The 26,795-nt window shown below is 38.4% G+C and overlaps 1 protein-coding gene across 1 annotated transcript in view; it reads left to right on the forward strand.

Moving 5' to 3' along the window:
• Nucleotides 1-26,795, forward strand: part of LOC125138474 (E3 ubiquitin-protein ligase rnf213-alpha-like) — a 102,648-nt gene that overhangs the window by 35,065 nt on the left and 40,788 nt on the right. Inside the window, 46 exon segments of the mRNA XM_047818693.1 lie at nt 514-669; nt 1,033-1,689; nt 1,691-3,203; nt 3,206-3,556; nt 3,559-4,574; nt 4,677-4,813; nt 5,065-5,163; nt 8,293-8,408; nt 8,610-8,735; nt 8,869-8,922; nt 10,052-10,192; nt 10,423-10,555; nt 10,661-10,797; nt 10,800-10,866; nt 11,874-11,916; nt 11,918-12,005; nt 13,660-13,791; nt 13,794-13,819; nt 14,207-14,392; nt 14,503-14,684; nt 15,250-15,370; nt 15,468-15,565; nt 16,768-16,935; nt 17,044-17,195; nt 17,462-17,549; nt 17,858-17,963; nt 18,297-18,474; nt 19,097-19,293; nt 19,519-19,626; nt 19,795-19,893; nt 20,177-20,365; nt 21,156-21,255; nt 21,634-21,668; nt 21,770-21,864; nt 22,107-22,260; nt 22,488-22,659; nt 23,160-23,251; nt 23,425-23,667; nt 23,860-23,998; nt 24,199-24,273; nt 24,421-24,492; nt 24,495-24,561; nt 24,958-25,155; nt 25,476-25,480; nt 25,715-25,785; nt 26,082-26,279. Of these exon segments, the coding sequence (XP_047674649.1) occupies nt 514-669; nt 1,033-1,689; nt 1,691-3,203; nt 3,206-3,556; nt 3,559-4,574; nt 4,677-4,813; nt 5,065-5,163; nt 8,293-8,408; nt 8,610-8,735; nt 8,869-8,922; nt 10,052-10,192; nt 10,423-10,555; nt 10,661-10,797; nt 10,800-10,866; nt 11,874-11,916; nt 11,918-12,005; nt 13,660-13,791; nt 13,794-13,819; nt 14,207-14,392; nt 14,503-14,684; nt 15,250-15,370; nt 15,468-15,565; nt 16,768-16,935; nt 17,044-17,195; nt 17,462-17,549; nt 17,858-17,963; nt 18,297-18,474; nt 19,097-19,293; nt 19,519-19,626; nt 19,795-19,893; nt 20,177-20,365; nt 21,156-21,255; nt 21,634-21,668; nt 21,770-21,864; nt 22,107-22,260; nt 22,488-22,659; nt 23,160-23,251; nt 23,425-23,667; nt 23,860-23,998; nt 24,199-24,273; nt 24,421-24,492; nt 24,495-24,561; nt 24,958-25,155; nt 25,476-25,480; nt 25,715-25,785; nt 26,082-26,279 (8,580 nt within the window).

The raw sequence follows: 26,795 nt of genomic DNA on the forward strand, positions 1-26,795 counted from the left end.
AAAATTAATTTTGTCTATTTTTGTTGAACTATGTGTTCAGACAAATATATATTTTGCGTTTTGGATCCTTTGGGTCATTTTGACCCGGCCACATTTAGTGGGGCAATAGATCACACTTTTGCCCTTTTCAGCGCAATAAACATACATACAGACACAAAAATGCACACATAAAATGTCCACTAAAACACGCACCCAAAACACACACTCACACCATACACGCACCAAACACACACGCACACACATATACACACACACAAACACAAATTGGGTGTTGTAGTCACTGTTTGTAGTTCATGGTGCATTCTGGGAAATGGAGTTTGATACTGATTCTAGAGATGTTGGGAGTTGGGAGTTTCTGTCCTGAGTTGTGTGATGGAGGCCGTTCTGTAACACTGCTAAATGGCGATAAATCGCTAAAGGCTGAGAGACATTCCCCACATCTAGTCTATTGTGAACACAAATTTGCTGTACTGTATATCATTTACTGACTCCCACACTAAATTCTCTGTTCAGGTGACAAAAGGACTGTACACCTTTCTGCTGCAGCTGTTTGTGTTGAGGTGTTTCCAGAGCCCTGATGGGATCATATGGAGATACAATCACTCCCACATTTACTTAGTGGAATACACAAAACGAAAGCACAGGGAATGTGACCGGCACAGCTCTGAGGTAATCACCAGGCTTAGATTTTAATGCTGTAAATATGTTGAGTTTAAATGCCAGAAACTGCTGGCTTGATGTTTGGACTGGATTCTGCTTTATTGTAATTAATTTTTATTTCATAAACACACACATGCTTCTCTAGTGAGTAGTTTTAAACATCTACTGTATATATCCTGTAATGGGAAAAGGTGAGTCCTTCATGTAGTGTATTTGTATTTATTACATTTTCTAGACATTTAGGAAAAAACTTGGTTAATTAAAATCTAATGTATTAAAGTAATCTTTTATAAATCTTGTATTAAGGTGAATCAAGATCTATTTTTAAACATTTAGTAAAACCATAACTTCTGTAATTATTTTTACTCTCAGGTTTCATCTCAAGTAGAAGATGCAATTTTGGAAATGTTACCATCTGTGAAGTGTCTTACCCCTGAGGAAACCCTGAGACACCTAGAGCAGCAAGGATCGTATGATAAAGACTACCGGCTGATGGACGATGCAGAGTTTCGTAGTGAAGCCTTTCAGCGCACTTACCAGTACTTTAAAATCTACAGACTAAAACAAGACAAACTGGAGAGCTTCTCGTTCAGTCCTGGATCTGTGGAAGATTCACCAAAAGAATGGTTGGAGTGTCTGTTGCAGTTCTGTGACATTAAAAACCCATCTTGGGGAGAACTCAGAAATTTTACACACTTTCTAAACAGTCAGTTGAAGAAATGTGAGCAGTCTATTTTTTGTAGCCCTGCCTTAAAAGATGACCTGACAGGCTTTAAAAAATTTGTTGTGAAATTCATGATGACAATGTCCAAGGATTTTTCCATGAGATCTCTGAAGACATCGGATGACAGTGATAAGACAGCAGAAGATGGAGCAGCAGAAGACATAGTTCTCAGAGAATTTCAGCTGCGAAGACGATGGGAGCAACAGGCACATCCTTACATCTTATTCAATGCGGATAATGAGTCCATGACGTTTTTAGGATTCCACATTCACAATTTAGATGCAGTTGATGCTCAGACTAAGGAGGGTAGTGGAAAAGAGGATTATTGATAAGAGGCTTTTTAGCCAGTTGTCAGCTCAAAGAGTGCCCTTTAACATTAACTTTGAGAAACTGCGCCGTGTTGAACAACTTCATATTATTGGCAGAGTGCTAGGTGTCAGTACTGTGATGGATCCAGATGATACGTATCAGTTGACTTTAGATAATGTGATGAAAATCCTTGCGATTCACCTTCGATTTGAATCTGACATTCCTGTGATCATCATGGGAGAAACAGGATGTGGAAAGACCCGACTGGTCCAGTTCATGTGTGACCTGCTGAGATCAAGGAAGCAGAGACAAAACCTGATTGTAGTGCGAGTGCATGGAGGCACATCATCAGAGGTCATTTACCAGAAAGTGAGGAAGGCAATCGAGATTTCAAAAGAGAACGAAAAGTATAATTTAGATACAGTGCTATTCTTTGATGAAGCTAATACAACAGAAGCTGTTAATGCAATCAAAGAGGTGATGTGTGACAAGACGGTAAATGGGGAACAAATTGATGCACCTAGACTTAAGATCATTGCAGCGTGTAATCCCTACAGAAAGCACTCAAAGGAGGCCATAGAGCAACTGGAAAGAGCTGGACTGGGATACAGAGTCAGAAGTGAGAATACGGAGGAGAAACTTGGGCAGATACCAATGCGTCAGCTGGTCTACAGAGTTCAGCCACTACCACCAAGCCTTACTCCTCTGGTGTGGGACTTTGGAAAGTTAAATGAGCTCACACAGGAGCTTTATATCACACAGATCGTCAAGACTTTCTTTTGCAAAGAAAACCTCCCCAATGCTGAACAGCAGGCTTTATTTACAAAGGTAATCTCTGCCTCTCAGAAGCATATGGCAGAGCTTACTGATGAATGCCGGATGGTCAGTCTCAGAGACATAGAGCGATGCTTGAAAACAGTCATGTGGTTTTATCAACAAAGGCAGAAATTATTTAAGGAAATTGACAAAATTAGAGGAAACAAAGGAGGTGTTGATGATGATCTGGTGCGATCACTTATTCTTGCAGTCGGAGTCTGCTACATGGCTTCACTAGAGAAACGAGATGAATACTTGGAACAAGTTTCAAAAGCTTTCTCTCTGTCCTGCAGTGATATTCTGACAGAGATTGAGCTTTGTAAAGATGTATTCATCTCAAACGTTGACTGTCCAACTTCAGTGGCAAAGAATAAAGCTCTGAAAGAGAATGTATTCATGATGGTTGTGTGCATGAACTTAAGAATCCCTTTGTTTCTGATTGGAAAACCTGGAAGCTCAAAATCTTTGTCCAAGACAATTGCTGCTCATGCAATGCAGGGCAAGGCTTCTCCAAATGATCTTTTTAAAGGATACAAGCAGGCACAGCTGGCCTCATTCCAGTGCAGCCCACACTCATCTCCTGATGGCATCATCTCAATATTCAGGCAGTGTGCACAGTTCCAGAATGAGAAAAATTTGAATGAATATGTTGCTGTTGTGGTCCTGGATGAAATTGGATTGGCAGAAGACTCTCCAAAATGCCACTGAAAACATTACACCCCCTCCTGGAATATGGATGTGTTGATGATGAAAGTCCTAATGAGTTCAAGAAAGTTGGATTTATTGGAATTTCCAACTGGTCATTGGATCCAGCAAAGATGAATCGTGGTATTTTGGTTCTGAGAACATCTCCTGCGACAGATGAGCTGGAAAGTACAGCTTGTGACATTTGTTCAAGTGATAAGGAACCAGTCAACACAGAGATTGCATGTTTGATTCGAAAGCTTACAGAGTTCTACTTAAAAGTACTTAAAGAACAGAAAACTGAATTCTTTGGCCTCAGGGATTTTTACAGTCTCGTAAAGTTGGTTGTGTCTTATGCCATTAAAAAAATGGCAGTCCTTCAGATGAGGATCTAACAAGAGCTGTGCAAAGGAATTTTGATGGTTTGGATTCTCTCAATGTTTTGGAAATTTTTTCCCTCAATGTTTTGGAAACTATTTATGAATCAAGTACTAAGAAATGTGACACGGTCTCACTTCTCAGAGAAAACCTGGACATAAGGACCTCAGGATTTACTTCCAGGTACCTTCTGCTGCCGACAATCAATCATGCTGCTCTTCAGATTTTAAAATCCCAGAACATCATTGATGAAAGCAGTGTTGAAATCATCTTTGGCTCAGGATTTCCACATGATGAGGAATACTCACAGGTTTGCCGCACAGTAAACAGAGTAAAAACATGCATGGAGACAGGAAGGTCAGTTGTCCTTCTTAATATTCAAAGCCTATATGAAAGTCTCTATGATGCTTTGAATCAGTGCTACGTAAAATTAGGTGGGAGCTACTATGTCGACCTGGGGCTAGGATCCCATAGAGTTAAATGCAGAGTCAAAGATGAATTTCGACTGATTGTCATTGAAGAGAAGAGAACAGTGTATGAGCAGTTCCCAACACCACTGCTAAATCGACTGGAAAAACACTGTTTGGAGATGAGCAATATTCTCCCAGACCATGCTCAGGAGATGAAGACTGAATTGGAGGACTGGCTGAACCTATTTGTTACACGGGATTCAAATGAGCGAGACCAGCTCCTTACCACCAGTAGGAAATACGACACTATAGTTGGTTACACAGAAGACACATGCTCGTCTATCATTCTGGTGTGCGCTCCACAAATATTGTCCCAGGAACTGGATCAAGATGAGAGAGTGAAAGTTCTTGAAAAGGCCCAGGAAATGCTTCTTCAGTGTGCAACCCCAGATTCAGTTTTGAGAGCAACTAATTACATGGAGGAACATTCTGAGAGATTTCTTGAGGTGTATTTTACAAAGCAGCCACATGGCAACCTAATAGAAGCTTTAAAAAAATACAGAGAGACTGAAACCGATGGAATTTCCCTTGAGGTTTGATTTACATGTGTATTTGTCACCTCATTTTTCTTCATAGAATTCTATATAATAATGCATTGAATTAATTGTTTTATTATGACTCATTATTTAAAACAGGTATCTACATATTCTCGACTGCTCAATAAAAGAGATGTGGAGAAAATCAGTAAGGAGCTTGACATTGTGGAAAGTGATTCCTGTCTCTTCCTGCTGAATGAATTTTACACAGAGCAGTCATTTTCTCAAACAGTGAGGTAATAATGTTACCGGATGTTGTAATAATAATAATAATAATAATAATAATAATAATAATAATAATAATAATACAAATAAAAATAATAATAATACATATATTAACAATAGAAATATCTAACAATACAAATGTTTTAGAATTATTTTACAATGATTTTAAGTAAACAAATTCATCTATAGTATTCTAAAAGATAATCTGTAGACTTGTTGTTGCTTTCCAGTATTGTGACCAAAGTGATTTTGTTTCTTCTAGTGAATTTGTTGCTGCTGATGCAGGAGCACGCAAGCTTCTGCTTCTGCAGTCTTACTTTAATGATCCAAAACAAAGTCAGCGACTTCTCTTCTGTGTGAGGTAAACACAGAAACCAATGAATAATATATTACTGTACTGTATGTTCATGGGTTTTGCATGTTTTCATGTATTAAATTTGTTTATAAGCAGAGTTGGACATTTAAAAACTGGCACTTAAGAAGTAAAGATTAGCAAAATAACCAAGAAATATGTAACCTCGTAGGTGCCTTTCAAGCAAACCCGTGGCCACCAGCATGCCTCTTTATAGGCTCTTGGTCGCATACCTGCAAGTAGCGCAACTCGCGACACCCGTGCACTCCGCTATTTAAGACCCTGAGTTTCGGCACTCGGTGTGTGGATATAGTCTGTGCCAGAGTTAGAGCAGTAATACGTATCAGAGCACGTAGCGCTCTAAGAGGTAATATATATACACACCAAAAGGAGTTATAAAAAAAATTATGCGTGGCATAGCGTAAAAGTCTTCGAAAAGAAGAAGCATTTTGATTGAGTTTTCAGAGTCATATATGTATGTCACAAGCTTACCCCCTTCACTTTCCCATTATTTATATTTGCACCATTTTAATCCTATCCTGTCATCACTCCCTATCCATATGTTCAGCAAGTTTCTGATCAGCTGTAGACAGCTTGGAGACGGTAGCTTCTACGGTTCCAGAAACATGTTTGCCCCCCCCGCCACAGGGCTGCCAGGGGGCTACCATGCATTTATATTGCAATGTTTATTTGTGTTTGAGATGCAGCCCTCTCAGTTCCCTTCTGAGAAGGCCAAAATTGTCAACCAGGTTTTCCCTGGTTGCGGCAGCATAATTGGGCCATGCAGTCAGTCGTGGTCTGTGGCTCTCATATGCAGTTAATAAATGCCCTGGCAGTTTTCCAGCATCTCATCAACGAGGTTTTCAGGGAGACCCTGAATCGCTATGCCTTTGTGTACCTGGACGACATTCTCATCTTCAGCAGTTCATGGAAGGAACATGTCGTACAGGTCCACCGAGTCTTGCAGCTTCTCCTTGAGAATGGCCAATACATGAAGCTTGGGAAATTACAGTCCCATGTGAATACCATCACTTTCCTGGGCTTTTTGTTCTCTTGGGCCAGCCTGAGCTTGAATACACTCTGTATCAGGGCGGCCAAGGAATGACCTCAGCCATCCTCAGTCGGTGCAGTCCAATGCTTTCTGGGCTTCACTAACTTTTTATTTTTTTCAAATTTTTTTTTAAACTTTTTTTTTACCTTGCCCAGCCCACTTTGCGATCTGACCAATAAGCTTTAGGGGAGGTTTGTATGGGCCGTTGAGGCCCAGGAGTCCTTTGAGGCTTTGACGGAGAGGCTGATTTCGGCCCCCGTGTTTCGGGTGCCTGATCCAGAGGTCCAGTTCATAGTGGAGGTCGACGCCTCTGACATAGGAGTAGAGGTCTTTCTGTACCAGTGGTCAGGAGCAAAGAAGAGCTGCACACATTTCTCTTGCCGGCTGATGGTGCCAGAGAGGAATTACGATGTAGGGGACTGTGAGCTCCAGGCCATTAAATTGGCTCTGGAGGAGTGGAGGCATTGGCTGGAGGGGGCCAAGCACCCATTCCTTATACAGACAGACCACAAAAACCTGACCTACATCTAGCAGGACAAGAGACTGAACCTTGACACACTCTCCTGTCAGTGCGACCCCCAGTCAAAGGACCCCAACATTCAGAGGACGTTCAGGCTTTTGTGGCTGCCTGCCAGACATGCGCCCAAAACAAAGAGCCCCTGACGCACCCACAGGGGTTGCTCCAGCCCTTGCCCATACTGTCCCATCTGTGGTCACACCTATCCCTGGACGTCATCACCGGCCTGCCTTGCTCCCAGGGAATGAGTGTGATCCTGGTGGTAGTGGACCAATTCTCTAAGGCAGGCAAATTTGGCCCACTGCCCAAACTTTCCTCAGCCAAGGAGATAGTGGAACTCATGTTACAGCACATCATATGGACACACAGCTTCCCCTCTGACTTAGTCTCGGATTGGGGCCCCCAATTTGCTAGCCGGTTTTGGGGGCTTTCTGCTGCCTAATAGGTGCCATTGCCATTGTAAACCAGGAGTTGGTTCACTCTCTCCATTGTTTGGCAGGCCTCCAACCCGGCAACCTGGATCAGACATCTAACATGGGCTGAGTTTGCCCTCAACACTCTTTGGCATTCCACCATGGGCATGTCACCTTTCGAATGCCAGTTCGGCCATGCTACATTGGGCCGTTCAAAGCATATGGCAGCTGCCCCAGTCCATGACGATCAACCCTACATTCCATGTCTCCAGGCTGAAGCCAGACTTCTGTAGCTCTCTAGCGCCATCTGTTGACCGGGCCCCACCCCACGCCCGATGTCACGGAAAAGGTGTCAGTATTTGGTTGATTGGAAGGGCTATGGTCCGGAGGAACACTCATGGGTCCCTGCAAGACACATCGTGCACCCGGAAGTGGTTAGAGAGACCAAGCATACCATTAGGGGCCGTTTCTAGGGGCGCGGGGTACTGTAACGCTGCAGCTGCCTTTTAGGCAAACCTGTGGCCACCTGCACGCCTCTTTATAGACTCTTGGTCACGTAGCTGCATTTAGCGCATCTCACGACACCACATAGCGCACTGAGAGGAAATATAAGCACTAGGAGTTCAAAAAGAAAAGGTTTTTAGTTGAGTTTACCTTTTCCATAGAGCAAGAGTTTACGCTTCTGTGCTCATCCCCGGCTATTGCTTCCATGCTTGTGTATATATATATATAGTCACGAGCTTACCCCCATTTTATTCCTATCCTGTCATCACTCCCTATCCGGTTACACACTTGGTAGACAGTCTACAACAGCTAATAAAAGAATAACAAATATTTGTGGACCTGACAGTATATTAAAATGTTTTTGTCCCTTATTGCAGTAATTATTACTGTTATATATTTATACATGACATGGTTATGCCTTATGTTTGAACTACATTTCCCATCAACCCTGCACATCACTAATCACTTACTCCTGTTTCTCAGTTGACTTTGATTTACACCACTAAGTTCTGGTTCTGGTTTCTTTTTGTTTTTCTTTGTAATGCTCCTGGTGATCTCACATTTTTCTTTCTGCTTTGCCTTGTTCATAGTCTGTAGTTGTTGCCGTGAGGTTAACTCAATCTTCCTGTTTATTAAATGTGTGAAACTTTCAGACACAGCATTTCACGGATCAGATGTTCAGCCTCACATGGAGCTGCTTTTGATGTTGTCCTTCTCACAAGGCTCCCTCGGATTTCAGGCGGCTGTGGATATATTGCTACATTTGGAGGTTATTTCTGTTTAATATTTTTAAATTGCAAAGTGCAATAAACAAAGCTGTAGCTTTTATGAATAATGTGCACATACCTGTACACGGTGAATCCAGACCCGGGTTAACTAGCGTTATAGACTCCAAAGCACTTCTGTAAGTCACTCTGTATAAGGGCTTCTGAATGTTTTCAAATGTCACTGTGAATGTGTCTCATTTTAGACGGCTGGGTTTCACTACACATAGATGAACTAATCGGAACTCCAGGATTACCGGGAAAGATTTATGAACTGCAGAAATGCACGACTGTCTCAGAGACTCTCGCAAAATGTTCCAATTCTGCAGCAGGTAATGTTGATATCACTTTGCAGCCTTTTGCAATTTTAATATCTTTTGCCCTGTAGTCTACTATAGTTATAGCCATATAGTGTTTGTATTATACTTATAATGTTGGTAAAGTAACTGTTTTACATATTTACAGGCAATCCTGATGTGGATAGTCCTAAAACCACATTTTCTGAAAAACAGGTAAGGTGTGTGTGTGTGTGTGTGTGTGTGTGTGTGTGTGTGTGTGTGTGTGTGTGTGTGTGTGTGTGTGTGTGTGTGTGTGTGTGTGTGTGTGTGTGTGTGTGTGTGTGTGTGTGTGTGTGTGTGTGTGTGTGTGTGTGTGTGTGTGTGTGTGTATTTTGTGTGTGTGTTCTTCCACTGCACTCCACATTCAGCTTCAGCAGATGTTTAGGGACCTGTCACACAATGTTTCCACTAGACCAGCGGTCGGCAACCCGCGGCTCCAGAGCCGCAATTGGCTCTTTCATCCCTCTGCTGCAGCTCCCTGTATATTTGGAAAATAAATATTTAATTTAAATTAATTTTATTTTAGTTAGATTGTTTTTTTTTAAATGTAATTCTAAATTTCTAAGATTATGATGCTCTTTGTAACATTTAAAATAAACCGTGTTTAATTTTTTGTCGCTCAAAATATGCGTCATGACTGACGACTTGAGCAATCTGACACGCAGACGCAATTTTTAGTTTGCTGCAGCCAGCAAGTTAAAATTTTGATGTCATTAATACGAAGAGGACTCAATTAGACATTGCACATTTTATTTGAAAGTAGCCTTCAACCCAGCATCTTTTTGTTAATGTTAGTTCAAACTGTCCAAAATATTTTTGTTTGCTTGCAGAAGTAAAATTTTTGTTTACTCGGTAGCAGATCATGATTTCATAAATGCAACAAACTACAGTTTTTTCTATACTTTCCATGAAGGTAAAAAACGATATGCAGTGTTATCTTCATTTTAGATGTCAAAAGGGTTTTGTGGCTCCCTGTGTTTTTTTTCTGTGGGAAACGGCTCCCAAATGACTCTTTTGAGTGTTTAAGCTTGACGACCCCCTGCACAGGCCATTGAGAATTTTTCTATTGTGGACTGTCACTGTGAAAATTAGGCCTGTCCTTGCTTCTCTCTGTGTAAAGTGCGTCCCTCTAAACAGCACTTTGGCTAGACTTTGAGTCCAGTGTTTGGGGCTTCTGGTCTGCCTGTGACCACAGCACTAATGTTTATATTGTCCACAGAAGCAATTCTTTTGCTTTTATGTTTGGGAATTTTTCGTGTGATTCTTTTTTTAAATCTAATATATGTTTATTATACTTTTTTTCCTTGCAGCATGTCTGGTTGACACACACTTGTTAATGAAGAAGTCTTTACAGAAGGGAATTATGCCAGCTACACGACAAAGCAGATAACACAAAAGAGCAACAAAACGTATAGAGATCTCCCATGGGCTGCTACAGAAGAAATACTCTTGTGAGAAAGTCAACTGGAAACAATCTCTTTACTGAGTAACTGGAAATGATGCCTCACTAATGCAGTGTTTGTGTGGATTTTAATGATTCCGACTTTAGAAACAACGTTATTAGCAGCTGCCATTGCTTCATCATTTTTATGTTCTGGCTCTAGTGCATGACCTAGTTTTTTCAGTTTTGTTTTTATCAGTAGGATGAGAAATGTACACATTAATGAATTTGTTTCAACAGCATCTGATGCTTTATTAAATCACTGGAAAGGAAGAATCGTCAGTTTTCCTCTCAGAGCTGGAGAAAACAGCAAAGGACACCGAGAACTGGGTTGTGCTCACGCACTCTCTGATCGTTTTGTTGCCGAAGGCAGTCATTCAGGTACTATAAACCATATTGCGTATAGTTTATTTGAATTAAAGGTATTATAAAAATAAAAAGGAGAAAACGAATATGAAATACTTGAAAAAAATGTATTTACTTTTAGGCATGTGCTGTGGGTTCATCTGGAGGACAGCGTAGCCTTAGCCATTGCCCACATACTGGCAGTCATTGATGGAGACAACAACCTCGATAATCTGATCAATGATCAGCTGTTGGAAAAGGCTGACTTCTGGTGAATGTGTTTCAGGAGGATCAGTGGGATCTGCTGCACATTCCTGTCACTATTGTCAGTATTCATGTGTTCTTAATTAAGGAAAAAATGGGCTTGTTTAAACCTTTTATGTTCATTTTAAAATATTTATTTTTTAGAACTTTAATTAATCTGTAATTAGTCCTATGGTTAATGCTGTTATAAATATGTGATATGTATAAGTATTCATTAATGTATTAAACACAGATGAGCCATAACATTAAAGCCAAATTAGGGCTGTTTGGTGGCACAAGGTTCCAAGAGGTGGCAGCAGATCCTTTAGGTCCTGTAAGTTGTGTTGTGAATCCTCCTTGGATCAGACTTGTTTGTCCGGCACATCTCACAGATGCTGGATCAGTTTGGGATCTGTGATTTTTGGAGTCAAACACTTTTAAACTTTGTAATGTTCTTTTTAAACTCTTCCTGAATGGTTTTATGCAGTGGGTCAAAGAGCATCCTCCTGCTGATAGAGGCCATGAAGTCCAGGACCCAAGGTTGCCCAAACTGAACATGCCAAGAGCACCACACTACATCCATAAGCTTACCCTCTTCCAAGTAAACACAACACACGGCGTCCACATGATGTAAAATAAATTGTGATTCATCAGACCAGGCCTCCTTCCTTTGCTGCTCCATGGTCCAGTTTTTGATGTGTCCAGTTCTTCTTCCAACTGTAGGAGCTTTTGGGTGATTTAAAGGAGTCAGCATGGTCACACTGATGCTCTACAACTGCATATACTGTGATGCTCTGTGTGATCGACTCCTTTCTATAAAAACCAGCAGTCACTTTTTACTACAGTTTTACTACAGTAGCTTTTCTGTGGGATCCGACCAGATAGACTAGCCTTCACTCCTCCATGATTCTTGGGCTCCATGACCATCTTTGTGTTCATCAATTACTTTACCTGTCAGGGGTTTAATGTTGACCGATGGCTGATCGATGTATATGTTTTATATGTATTGTCATTGGTACTTGCCTTGACTTTAATTAAGATATATATTTAATTTATATATTTATATTTTATCATTTTTATGTTTTTTTCTGCTCTATTTTTAGCTATCAGGGGCAGGTATCTGTTCTGTCAACAAGTGGAGACCAGAACAAAGTCATGGTACTCGTCATTCCCATTTAGCTGGGCTTTTAAAGAGAGATTTGAGGAGATTTGGTCATGTGTCATCAATCTGGAAGGTTATAAAACATGATGTTTTGAGCTGCCTGATGAAACACTGATGTTTTTTCTTTTACATTATTGGACAATACAAAAAATACAATACAGTATTTGAATCTTACAGTACGCTATTTAAATGATATTAATACATTCGGTGAAATTTCATGGGGGTAAAATTGATAAGACATACCGAAGGCTCTGTGTGAATGTGAATGTGGATTTATTAAACAAAACCTAATAAGATTGAAGCACGATTTGCACAGCTAAACTACATGCAAACCCTCTAGAACTCATGGCAAAAAGAAATGTGTATTTATAACAGCAAGGAACATGTTTACTGGTGTAACTGAATGTTTAGATTTCCAGCGTTTACTGCTATTTAATAGGTAGATATGTGTAACGACATAGAGCATAGCACATTTTGTATCATACCCCCAGTTTTTAAGGATGTAGACATATTTGAACCACTGTTTTTTTGCACAGGTATGTCCTGTTAGATTATTGTTTAGAGCAGTAACTAGCTACCTCAACACTTAGAAATATTTTTGGCCTGTCCATGGGAGAAAAGCAAGCCATTTTGAAGCAAGAGAATAAGTTAGAGCATTGCACATTCCTCATAGTCATGCAACAATCTGTACAAACTGAAAAATAACAACTGGTGTTCTAAGCAACAGCAGAAATGAAAACTGGAGATATGGGATGAAATCCCCAAAATCAAGAGTCCAGTGAAGTCACAATACACTATTGGGAGAAGACTTCAAGAGCAGAAACTATAAAAGGGCAATAAAAGATGGAAACCACTGATCAGCAGTGAGAATCAGAAGAGCAGACTGGATTTGTGCTGAGATGAGACACAAAGGTTGTTCATCAGGAATAGTCTTGTAGCAAGACAATGATCGAAAATACATGCCTAGTCAACAGGGACTTCATCAGAGGGAAAGTGGAAGGTTTTAAGACTGACCACTAGTCAACTGATCAGCATTTACATACTGAAGAGGAGTGTAAGAACCACGATTACATTTAAAGTGACCACTTGGGGTGCTAGCAATTGTAACAATACCAAGACAAGGTGTACGTGACCATGATTAACATTTTAAAGACATAGCTAGACAAACAGGTGTAGCCCAAACCATTTGGGAGACATTCAGTTCTACACTCAATAACACATTCAAAGCGGAACTTCATTTAAATTAACAAAGGGAAAACTGTATATAGGCTTTGAGCAGAATTTGCTCATTGTTCTTACTGACTCCGATTGAACCCAAAGTACGTCATGTATTTGTCACTGCTTGCTGGAATAAACTTCTTGTTCTTCATTAAGATCTTCAATATCATCATCTTATTTTTACACTACGCATTTTTTATTTCTTACAGGAGCAAAAGCAAAGTGATATTTACTTTAATTTACCGTATCAAACCTATCTGTTCCTTTCCTTAAATAAGCAAAGAAAGGTAAAGTGTGGGTGCTACTGATACCAGGAAAGTTCTGTGTTTTATGTCCTTTACCACGTTTAGATGTGAATACCAGGAAATAAAATCTGAAATTCCAAACAATCCCGGATTTCTTTGTAACCAATGTGACTGATTTTTTTTTCAACACAAGTGTTAATCCAAGTATGTAATGAAGAATTTCCATGTATGTACATCTTCACTCAGTCATATATACTCTCCTAGGACCATGTGTTAAGCCTTCTAAAAGGTACTTTGAGAAGTTTGAAGAACTGATACCTCTCCCCTGGATTAAAAGCATCACACAAGGCCATAAGCTGTTTGCTCTGTTTTCTGAAGATCTTGTAAACATCTCAATTGCCATCAGTCACATGAACTAAATAAGGTAAGTGAAGAAGGAAGTAGTTTCTGAGGTACTTCAGAAAAATTAGGAGCAATAAAAAAATTCTACTGAGTTGATTCGTTGACTTAATGTTGCATAATTATAGATGGCCACAAGCCAGTTGCTTGTTGCTTGTATAGATCGATCTCCTGGTGGTATAATACCACTGGTATTAACCAAATAAATTACCAAATTCTAAAAATGATGAATAACAATGTATTATGGTTATATTTCCTACTTTATACATAAATGGAAAAAGTAATGATTTAAAGTGACAAGCTATTCTGAGAGAGTTTTTATGGAGGTCTCCCAGTGTCTGTAGGTTTCATTTGTGTTCTTTGGTTTTATTCTCGTTTTCAGTATATTTGCTAAAACTGTTCTGTTCTGCAGTCTTTTTCAGATACACTCACTAGACTCACACCACGTCTCTATCACAATTTAACGGGAAAAGATCCTGACTCTGTTCCTCTGCCATGGCTGTATGTAGTTAATAAGTATATGCATGACAACCATCAGCTTCTCTACACTTTATTTTCCCAAAACATGGATGTGGTCACTGCTGGGGAAGCAACTGAGGTAAGATTTATTTTTGTTTGAGTTTCATTTTTGCCATTCAGAAGTCAATCCACATCAGAAGAACACAATCATATACACTTGATGTATATTAATATATTGTTATTTTGAAGGCACTCAGCCAGGTTCTTCAGGGCCTTCAACCAAAAGAAAATGAGTTGAAAGATTTTGTCAGCTGCCAGGAGTGGCTAAAGAAAGTGAAGTCCCTGTCTGTGACTGTTGACTTGATACTTTCAGAGGACTCGGTGATATCATGTCATGCTGAAAATGCAGAAATGCTAATCACAAAAGTCAGGTATGTTCTGACATTCATTTAATACTTAAAGACAAATGAAAGACATATTAACAGGGGTTTTACTTACATGACATTTATGATCTCTTTTTCTGTTAACCAGCTATATGATATTACAAAAACTGGCACTGGATCATATTCCGATTTAAGGGTCTGCAGTCAGGATTTAATAGAGAAATTACAAACATCATTATTCAGATCTCAGACCTAACTCCAGACTTATTCATGAGCTGATGTTTTGGATAACATGCTATTTTACATAGAATAATGAATAATGTTTTATTTTTGTTGATTAAAATTGCTTGTGAAACCTATTTAAATGATCCCAGGGTTCAAGTCAACTTTCTTCAGTCGACAATAGAAATAATTAGAATAGCATCATGTGATAAGTTCATGGTGTGAGGACTGTACCATTTGACCCATTCAATTTTTTAACTGTTGCTTATGGTGTAACTAAGTTACACCATAAGCAACACCTCGAAATATCAAGTTGCATAATACTGAAGTTACAGACATTTATTGCACACACAGAAAAAAACAGCTCACTGATACCTGTTTCATATTTCAGACTTATTTGGCAAAGTAGCTGGATAATCTATCTACTGATGGACCACCTCCTACAAAATGAGCAGGAAATGGAAAAGAAATTGCTGATCATTCTTGTAAGAAACCTGTTGTTTGCGTGGAAGGTATGACAATTCTTTTCCATTCTTTTTAAGTTTAATAAATCATTATGTATTATTAATGATCATCCTGTAAATAACCCTCAATGTTTAATTTGTGCAGAAACTAAACTCAGAAGAAGGGAAACAGATGGAATTTGTGATTGATCAAGTCATCCTGACTCTGGCTAAATGTAGCAAGAATGCTTGTAATGTGTTTAAGTGAGTCTGTCAGATGAGAACAACAACAAACGTTTCACTTTAACACACACAAACAACTGATATCAGTATAATGATGAGTAATGTGTCTGTGCAGCTAAATATCTTAAATAACTTGAAGCTATGAGGAAAAACTATTGAGTCTGTACTGTATCGATCTTCACATTTAGCCATTTATATGTTTGAATTTATCGACTTTTTTACTGAGGTGTCAGTTTATAAGCATGTTGCATCAACCTGGAATCCACTGGTCCATGTTACAAGGAATTAAAGTGATTATACATCAATCAGCCTTAACATTAAAACCACAGATTCACTGGTTGAAGTGAGGAACACTGATGATCTTGTTAGTGTCACCTGTCAGGGTCTGATGCATTACACAGCAAGTGAAAAGTCAGTTCTTGAAGTCGATGTGTTGGAAGCAGGAAAAATTAGTACGTGTATGAATCTGAGTGACTTTATCACGGGCTAAACTGTGATTTGTAGTCGTTTGGGTCAGAGATTCTCCAAAACAGCAGGTGCTGTGGAATGTTAATGGTACCCTAAAGGTAAAATGCTCAATAAAGGTACAAGGATGTGTGTGTAGTGAAGGCCAGTTCATCTGGTCTGATCCTACATTAAAGCTTCTGTAGCACAAACTGCTGAAAAGGTTTCCTGAAAACCTTGAGTCCTGGAGTTCATGGCCTCTTTCAGCAGGATGTTGCTACCTGACACACTTAATAAACCACTCAGGAACAGTTTGAAGAACATCTTAATTTGATCCAGCATCTGTTGGATGTGCCCAACAAACAAGTTCAAGATAAGTCCAAAAGAATCTGCTGCTAAAGTCTTAGTCTCAGATACCACAGCACACCATCAGAGGTCTGTGGAGTCCATGCCTCAATGACTCAGAGCTGTTTTGGCTCTACAAAATGGAACTGTACAATAGGCAGGTGGTTTTAATGTTATGGCTGATCAGTGTATAAACAATATTAGGGTAATTAATAAAAAAATTTTCTCCACAAATTTTCAGCTTTTACTGAATTATGTAACATTAAGTTTGAGAGAACTTCAAGAACGACAGGTTATTAAATGTCAATTGCCTCAGTGACTGGCCAGTGTACATTGTACAATAGACAACTGACAATTGTAAGAGGTCACTTGCAAGCATATATAATAATTAAAGGTTAGAAAGCTACTGTAAAACTTTTATTCTCTTCTGTCAGAGTCGTATGTGGCTACTGTGATAAAGATTTCACAGAGGACAACACAGCTGAGGTGGAATGTGGACACATGTTTCACATTTCTTGTTTAAAGGACCATGAAGACTCACAGTGTAGGAAATGCAAAACACCGATCAGTAAAGACTACAAACCTTGTGGAGTTGTGGCCAAGTAAGAATATCTCAATTAAATGTTTATCATTTTATTCTTGCAGAAAGAAATTCAAAAATTCTAACCTTTAGAAACTTCTAAGTGTACACTTCTTTCCTGTTTTACCAGAGACACCTTTCTGAAAGTGAACCGATTTAGAAGAAAGTGCAATTCCTTCTTCGTGGAGTTCATGTGGAACTTTATCAGTAGCAAAGAGCAGCTGACTGACAACGTACTGAACAAACTCATGGACTATGTAAGATGTAGCCCATCTACAGAAGGTAATGATTTAAGAACTTGTAATTAAATGTAGTTTGTGTACAGTGTGTGAATTAATCAGTATTTTATATCAAAATGTCCTGAAATATATAAAAAAAAATATATATGACTGAATTAGACAAAAAACTACCTGCAGTAGTGAAAATGGTCTTCAGATTTATGCTACATAAAGAAAATAAACAAATAAACAGTATTAAAATGAATAAGAATGAATAACCTTAATGTAAAAGATTGTTTCTTCTTAAGTGATATGAACATATTTCTATAGCTACAAGTGGGAGGTCCACATTACAGCAGTACATGAACCCAGACCCGGCTGTCCAGTCTCTCGTACTCAAGATCCTACTGAAATGCGGGTATTGTGTTCATTTGGATCTCTGCTCGTAGAATAGTTGTCCAGCATTAGAGAGTAAAAGTAAAACGTGATGCAGTGGATCTTATAATTGTGAATACTGACCTCTAATTGAATGGCAGTGGTTTTCTTGCAGTATGTTTAAGAGAATATATTAAGCTATACCAATATAATGTTCTTACTTTTGACCAATCAGAATCTAGAATTTGTTAGCATTGTGATATTTGTATCATCATGCTATTATTTTTAAGTGAAATCACCTAATCACCTAAAATTAAGAGCTGGTGTTTGTTTGTTTTTTGGGGGGGCCAGAATGGAGGAAACAGCACCTCAGCTCCAGATGTTCATTAAAGAGGCTGTGAAATCAAACGAGAGGAACGCTGATGAAATCTACTTCATGGTGGTGCGCAGCATCGAGGTCAGCACTGTCTCTCGAATTGCTCCAAGGCGTTATAATATAAAACTCTTCTAGCAGCTATTATAAATCAGATTAATCTGTGTAAAGTGCTTGTAGGATGATCAAGAGCATTAGTGAAACCAACATAGCAAATATAAAGTCATGGAAGTAACACAAATCCTGTTGTCATCCCACTAATGCAGCACATAGAATAGCACTTGATCCAACACATCATGCCATTTTACAATGGCCATGCATCAGTGTGAAACATCCAAACAACAACATTGAAAAAGCTTAGATTTATTCAGCTTAATATTCTGTTTTATAAACTGTACTTATTAAAATATTCTGCAGGATCACATCCACTTTTCCAGTCAAGGATGTCTCATAAACAAGGCAGTCAAATGTCTTGGTACCTGTGTGTTTATCGAGTCTGACCAGAACATGATTTCTGAGGATCTACACACCATCGCAAAACTGCGGTTTGCCATCACGGTTGCATCTGAGGCCATCAGGATTGTACTGTGTGAAGGTCCTTCAAAATATTTACTTTCAGAATACAACCTCTATATGTTCTTTTTAATGTGACTTTTTCTGTCCTTGCACACATTCACATGGACGTGATTTTTGTGTGAAAGCCACACAAAGTTTAGACCATTTAGTTGCTATATTCTAATGTAACCTACGTTTCTTTCATTCCTTATCTCATTCACGTCAATAAAATGAACTGTTCCAGTTACTTTGACACTCTCATTCACAAGCACAGTGCAGTTAAAAAATGTGTGTACTGTATGAGCAGCTCCACACACACATGAAAAGGCACACACATTACTTTCGTTAGCACTACAACATCATCCTCCACATTTTAAAGTTTCTTCTAGCTATTTTTTACCCAAATTTAGAAGTAGCTTTTAGAGACTGGAAACAAGTAAATTAATACATAGTAACAGACTAAACGTTACAGTTTCTTTAACCCAATAGAGATTTTTAGGGCTATTGGAGACTTTTATTTTGAAATAATTACAGTAGAAAATAATTAATAGTGTTGTTTTACAGGAGCTTTACCAAGGCATTAGCATGTGGTGGTGGTCATTTCTGAAACTTTTTTGAGGGTTAATGGAAAACCCCTGTTCATTTTTGTGTTTATACTTTAGAGGTCACAGATGATGCTGAAGAGTGCAGACATCTCCTACAACGCTTGAAACAGCTTTTGTCTGACACGGACAATCCGTGGATACAGATATTCCTTTTACGCAACATCTGTGAGACACATGGATTCAGCCTGGTCCATCAACTGGGACAGAGTGAGAGGTTTCAGTGGACTATACCGAGTGAGGTGTTAGAAGAACAGGTACAAATCTGCACATTCTTCTCCAGAAATTCATCAGATGTGAAGTTGGGAATGAATTAACATGTTATGAAGGAACAAATGAACAGCATACACAACATACATTTTTGTCTTTCAGTCATGATTATTAAATTGAATGTAAGTTTATTTTTGATAAATAATCTGTACATTTCGAAACATTTTTTATTGTAAAGCTGTAATTTTATTCTCAATGTAACAATTTAACAGGACTCTACACGAGCAGTGGATCAGTTCCTGATGTATGGACAAATGTATGAGAAGATAGTCGTAGACTCGTTCAGAGCTTTAAAAGAGCCTTCACATGAGATTGCACAGGTTTGGACTTAAATAATAATAGTAATTATAGTAATAATCTAAATTATTAGTTTTGTTTCTATTGTTTGTGTAGAAAATAATTAGTGATGGTTATCTTTGTGTATATGTGCTGATGTGCTGTTTGAAAATAACCGGACTATATACATCATGATGTGTTTGATTTACCAGGAGTTTGAAGGCAGCGCGTGTTTCCAGGTGTGTATGGCATTAGCTGCATTCAGGCAGCTCACACAGAACACAGCTTCAGCCGACAGTACAGGCTCTCTGGTGAGAAGTGTTCATACACTTAGAATTCTTTATTTTTTACTTACATCAGTGCATGATGATTGACTACAGAGTCTTCTGCCATGACTCTGCATTAATCATCAGGAGTATTAATATGATAACTATATATCTAAACTGGAGTTTCTTATGTCGTTGCATGTCTTTGCTGCATAGTTCAAGCCATTTATAATGTGAATGAAGCACAACATATGATCTGAGTATTAGGGAACTGACTAATGATCTTATAGACTCTACATCACACACACTCCTCTGTAACTCATTTTAGATCACGAAGATGAAGATGAAGTCAAACGCAGACACCAGCTGGGGTCAGCTTGTTAAAATCTCTCAATCAGAGCTTGGGGATTGCAGTCTGTCACAGATTATCTTACACACTGCCCTAGTAGCACACGTTTCTACAGCACCAGAGATGAAACTGCTAAATGCTCTGTGCTTCAGTCCAGGAAACTGCAAGGTCGGTACTTTACAGAGTAATTTCATCAGTTGTTTTAAAGTTTTGTGGCTAATTACCTGTCAGTGCAAAGTTCAGGTTTTGAGATCTTCTACATTATGTGAGAAAGTGATGATCTTCATACAGTGAGTCCTGTCAGTTAGACACTATTTTTGTTAATCACTGTTTATTGTCTAAATTAACACCAACAAAGCTCAAGAGCAGAGTTTGTCATCTCTTACACTAGCTCTTATACCTGAGCACCTTGATCTTTTGAGCTTTAAAAACCAGAGGCATGTTGTAGTGAATTACTAACACTAGAGTTAGCAGTCAAATAGAAACACTAAACATTCAACTGGGTTATTTACACATAAGGGTTAAAATGCCTAAAAACTAACCATCTGACCAAAACCATCAAGGCTCAATAGAATAATACATTAGGACAAAAATACATTTCTAAATATTCACTATAAGTTCAAATAAATTAATTAAAATAAACTGATTTAATGTACAAGTCTTCAAAATATCCTGTAGCAGCAGCACAAATTACATTATAGTGAAAAACTGATGGATTTACGGAACTCAATATTTTCCCAAAAACCAGAGTCAGACAGACAGAGAATCAGAAATACACATTCCTACAATATCCAGTCTAGCTAATATTGGGGTTCGAGGGTGTAAGCAGTGATTGCACAGTGTGGTTCTGGTGGAATAAAACAGCAGTGAGGAATACAGCTTGCTCGAAACACTTCTGTAAAGCCTACATTGATAATGTTTCCTTTTCTCCTCAAACATACACTTTTCTGTTGTACAGGATTCCTTCATCCCAACTATGCCTAACTCAGTAAATGAAATAAAAGTCTGGATTAAAAACTTTAAATCCGAAGCTCAAGCAGAAAATCTGAAGATATGGGGTAAGGTTTCTATCTGCTTTAATTGATGTATCCAAATCCATATTATATTTATAAAGTGCACACTACATTAAGTTTATAATGTGTGTCCGATGCCCCGTTATGGAGCGGTAGCTGTGTGATGGGCAGTCAGAAGTGATTAACATCTCAATGTGAGGTGCTATGTGAGGTCCAATTTTTCCTCATTTTTCAGTCATTGAATTTTAAGTTTGTATTTTAATGGAATCTGTGCTCAACTACGCTCCCTGTCTTCTCACTATTTAAGCTGATTTTGGACTTCAAGGGTGTTCCTTGTCTCCATTTCCTGTATCAGAACTCAATACTCCTCATGTTCACAGTAGTTTCTTTTTCCTTCTATGAATGAATTTTCTTTCTCCCCAGTGTGTGTTTGTGGAGAACCTGTTTTAATTGGCAATGTAAGTATCGACTTCATCTCTCAAATACTGCTTTTGAAATTTGCTCATATTTCATCTTGTACTGTAATAACACCATGAATTATTGTTTGCTTTCAACCTAGTGTGGGAGACCATATGTAACATCAGTGTGTGCTAACTGTGGCAGTAAAGTTGGTGGTGAGAGACACATACCAGTAGAAGGTTTCACAGAGTTCAGGTAAATGTTAAATGCATGAATATAAAGAGCTTTAGTTTGCAGTATTCAGCTTAATACCAGAATTGATCCAAAACGCCCATGATGTTTACCTAATGCCATGCGCCAAATGCTTTTTAACAACAACTTTATGAAAACTAAGAATTAAAAAACATTTGCATTTTATGAGTGATTGCATCTGGTGATTTTAGTAATTTTATCATTTTTATTTGGTTTAATTACAAGGGCTTTTTTGTTGAAATAAGTAATTTACAGGGCAGCGGAAGAGGTCACAACCTCGGTGATCCTAGCAGACGGAAGGAGCAGGTTGGAGAGAGAAGTCTTTATGGCGCTAACCTCCACTTGGTGCGAGCATTAATACACTCCTCCATGATCTGGGGTACAACTGAACACAAAGAGGTATGTTCCAAATTAAAATAAAAATAGGTATACAACTGTTCTAAAAAAAAGTTCTACAAAATAACCAAGGACCCACAAATATTTAAGTTGTAATCAAATGATTATTAGAGGGTTAATTAGCTGGTTTATCATTTAGCAAATGGTTTAATGGTTAATTTTGTAGTGCTGGTGGTTTTAACAGGAGATGTTGAACTGTGTGATGTTCCTGTGTTGGTGTTGTTGTTCAGGATGTTCAGAATCTCACGGAGATGCCACAAGGAGCACTGAATATCAGGAAGCACCTCTTTGACCACCTTCAGAAGGACATTGAGCTGCTCGCCCAAGCTTTAGGAAAGAGTGAGCAAGATGCTGAGATGACCGTCCACTTGTTTCTGAGGTTCATCTTGGAGAGCTTCTCTGGTAATATCTCCTGTTTCTCTGCTCTCCATTATTTTTTTAATGAACATAACTGTTGCTTCAGTGCCCATTAGGAGAAGTCTCCATCTCTACACTGCAGGAGGACTACAGTGATTTTATAATATTATTGGTAATGAGTTAGTAAATCAGAAGAACCAGTGTTGAGAAGAAACTTTGAGATGAACCAGACGTCATAGAAACTATACACTGGCAAACTAAAGCTCGTCTGAGACCTGGTTATTCGTTAGAGAACAGACCACTGACTTTTGACAAATAAAAAGGTTTCTTCATAACAAAATAAAGACTGAAGAAGGATTTCTGGCTGTCCCAGGCTGTAATATCATAACATAACAAATTCCTGACATGGTGGATTTTAGTATTGCTTATGATATCTCACATAGACAGTGTATCTCCATATAAAGCTAATACAATCCAAGTAGGGGGTTTTTAATCTCAGTATTTGAAAGGACAAAAACTTGTAACTGTGTGCTGCTCTCATTCAGAGCCGAACCTTCAGATCCAAATAACAGACAGTGAGGAAAAACGGGAGGAATGGGAGAAAGTCATTCACCAAAGACTTCAGGCCTTCTTTCAGGTAAAATTTCACTTTCACTTTGAGTCTAAGACTGAACTTAGTTTTCTTTTTTACCAGATGGTTATCAGAGTGCTTTTTTATTTTTATTTACAAACCCTTTATGATAAAAAATATTATTGTAATTGAACAATCTTTTGATTTGAATCTTATTATAATTTGTGATGTTTCTGAAGAATTTTGAGACACAGCTATTGGAGGTTCAGAGTAATATGCTGAGGTTGGCAGGCCTGGGTACTTTGGAAAAGATGATCTACAGTAAGGAGCCAGCACTGACGGACCTGCCTACCTCTGGATTGTTCAACCTTCCGATCATGTGGAGCTTCACACAGAGGATGACCATCCAGCGCTTCAGTCACTTAATTGAGCAGGAAGATGAAAGGAAAAATGTTCCTCTTCTCTCAGAACTCCTAAAAAGCGTACGAGTTTTATGATTATAGTGATTATAATTTGTTCACACATCATTCATACAACTCTGCATATAGAGAAAGTAGCTGACCGTTACTATGATGCAGCTGTGGCTCCTGATTGGTTGGAATAAAACCCTGCAGTCTATTGCAGAGAAGATTGAACACCACATAAGTCATTTATATTTATTTTTGTATTTATAGCATGTTCACATTGGACACATCAGATATCTCCCTCAGGTTCTGAGCCTTCAGCAGAAACTGATGTGCTATTTTGTGAATCTGGATCTGCAGTGTTACAATAATGTGCCTATTAACACCTTCAGGAAGGAGAATGTGGCAGGTGAGATGAATGTAAACTGATGTGGATCGTTGTCTTTGATATGTACACACACAATGGGGCAAGAATCTGTGTTAACATATTTTTATAAAACATTTTACAGTTAATGAAGAGAATTGTAGAGAGTGATTCGTTTAGGTTGTTATCAGTAATTACTGTTGTACTATGTTTTTAATGATCTTGTCTTTTTTGTTCTTCTTTAGATCATGAACAACAGGACTTCAGCGAAAGTGCTGAAATTATGAAGCTGTTATGGAAACATTTAAAGTCAATTAATTGTAAGTTTTTTTTTAATTTCATCTTTGCACCACTGTAAGAGTAAATCTATGAAATAGGTCCAGCTGTGTTGTATACGTATATACACCGGCTAGAAAATGACCTGAGAGTGTGTTAAATCATCACGAAAATTGTTCTTTTTCCTACAGCCAAGCTGAAGGAAAAAGATGACTTAACGATCCTGGACCTCCTACCAACAGAAGGCTCCGTGGCTCAGATTATAACAAGTACCTCGTACAGACGCAGAACGATTTCATAGAAAAGACCAACCCGACAGCAACAGGTACACTGTTACATCTGCACTGGAACTCAGACACTGTGTGTGTAACAGAAAAAGAGTACGTTCTAGAAGAGAATAGTTTTGTGTTTTTATGCTTTTCATCACTAGGGGTAAATTAAATACATATTATAAACCAGTTTAATTAGAATTGTACTGTGATCCACAATTGTACTGAATCACCCTGTATCTACACAATTAATTTAATTCAAAAGCTATTTTCTGTTTGTTTGAAACAATATTAATAATAGTCATTATTCATCTTTATATTTCATTTCTGTTCAATAATTAAAATTCACTGCTGTCATTATAATTATGAACATGGCCCATTAAAACGTCATGGTAATGTTTTATTATTATTATTATTATTATTATTATTATCATCATCATTATTGTTCCTGTGTTTAAGGGTGATCACTGCTCAGGAGCTCAAGCCTTCCCATGTCATCACTTGTGTTCCTGAGCAAGACTTCCTCACTATTGCCATTTCAAACATCGACCACATGGTGTACGAGGACGGGAAACAGAGCACCAACTATAACTTTCAAACTGTGGAGCGGCAGATAATAGATCGATTCTTCAAAGAGAAACCCATGATCAAGTCACTGTAAGCAATTTTTTTAAGCTGCTTTCAGGCTTCAGAAAATAAGATACAGTGCTGTGTAAAGTTTGATCACCCCACCATAAAGTTACTCAGTTTGCTTCAACATGGATCATTATCATTATCCAGTGTCACCTCCAGCACATGCTGAAAAAACCTAGCACAGGAACACATGACTGTTTTCTGCACCTACACTGAGACAGGTCTCAGGTGTGAATTCATTCTCTAGACAGCAGCTCTGACAGCTTGGGATTATCTAGCAAGAACTCATTCACAGGGACATGGAAGCTCCACATAAACAGATTGAAAAAACATGTTTATTGTAGATATGGTGATATTTTCTGTAAGGAGATGTTTGTTTATCATGAGTGGTAGGACCCTCCAGTGTCAACGAGTGTAAACGGATTTGTTGTTCTTTGATATTGATGTGAAATAATCAGAATAAATGTTTGGCATATTGTTGAGGTTTAGTTAAAAAGCTGTTTCATTATTCAGACTGTAACTGTTTACATTAGATTATTTAATGTGTTGTTTTTTTTCATCCCATCTCATTTTTCTCCTTCAGACACTTCCTTATTTAAACACGACACTGGAACAACGCTGCGTGCCTTTTTCAGAACAGTGCAGGACAAGCTGGTATGAAATGATAACCGCTCTACATTAATGTTTCATGTTTTATTATAATAAAGAGAAGCACTGTTACAGTCATGTCATTCTTTCATTATTGTTGTCTATTGATGAATGTCTCTCAGCAAAATACTCTGAAAATAAGATTAAGTAACAAAGGACATTTCACAGTAGAAGTGTTTATCTTGCATTTTATTAAAAAAGTGGATGATAAAAATCATTATGCTCAAAAACTTTATTTATTTGTTGCCTCTTATTGAAAATTATCATGCTTTTATGATAATTTACGGGTTTTTCCCCAACAGGAACCCTTGAAAACCAACGAAAGGAACTGCATCATGAATGATTTCCAGTTTTTGAATGAGATTTCTGCAGCTCTCTCCACCCTGCGGATTGTTATTGGATTCCTGAAGCTGTCATTTCCTGCACCAGAGCAGAAGCTCATGGCGTACGTAAAGAAAGACCTGAAGCTGGACGACAGAGCACAGTCACTGAACTTGCAGGTGCAGCCCTTTTTTCTACACTTTTTCTACAGTGCTTTTTTTCTATGTTGGAAACTTCTTGATAACTTAAATTCTTGTATTGAATGACAGAAGTATTACAGTTTCTATAGGTTTTTATTTATATAGTGCCCTAAACCATATACAATGTCACAACCATCATTGGCTAGCAGACAGTCGATATGTTGAGCCAGTCGATCTGCTGCCTGGCCTGGCTCTGGATTATCTCAGCTCTATTATATGACTAAGTCTGTGTGCTACACTTCAGGTATACTTCATAATACAAGAGTAGCAGATATAATGACAGTACTGTACGTTTACAACCCATTAGTTATAAACATTAAAAGCACCTGCCTGGCATGGACTCCACAAGAGCTCTGAGGTGTGCTGTGTATCTGACACCAAGACATTAGCAGCAGATCCTTTAAGTTCTGTACATGTAGCGTGGAGCCTCCATGGATCAGACTTGTTTTGTCCACTACATCCCATAAATCCTTGATTGGATTGAGATCTGGGGAA

This window comes from Tachysurus fulvidraco, chromosome 9 (genome assembly GCF_022655615.1).
Source record: "Tachysurus fulvidraco isolate hzauxx_2018 chromosome 9, HZAU_PFXX_2.0, whole genome shotgun sequence".
Classification (NCBI taxonomy): domain Eukaryota; kingdom Metazoa; phylum Chordata; class Actinopteri; order Siluriformes; family Bagridae; genus Tachysurus; species Tachysurus fulvidraco.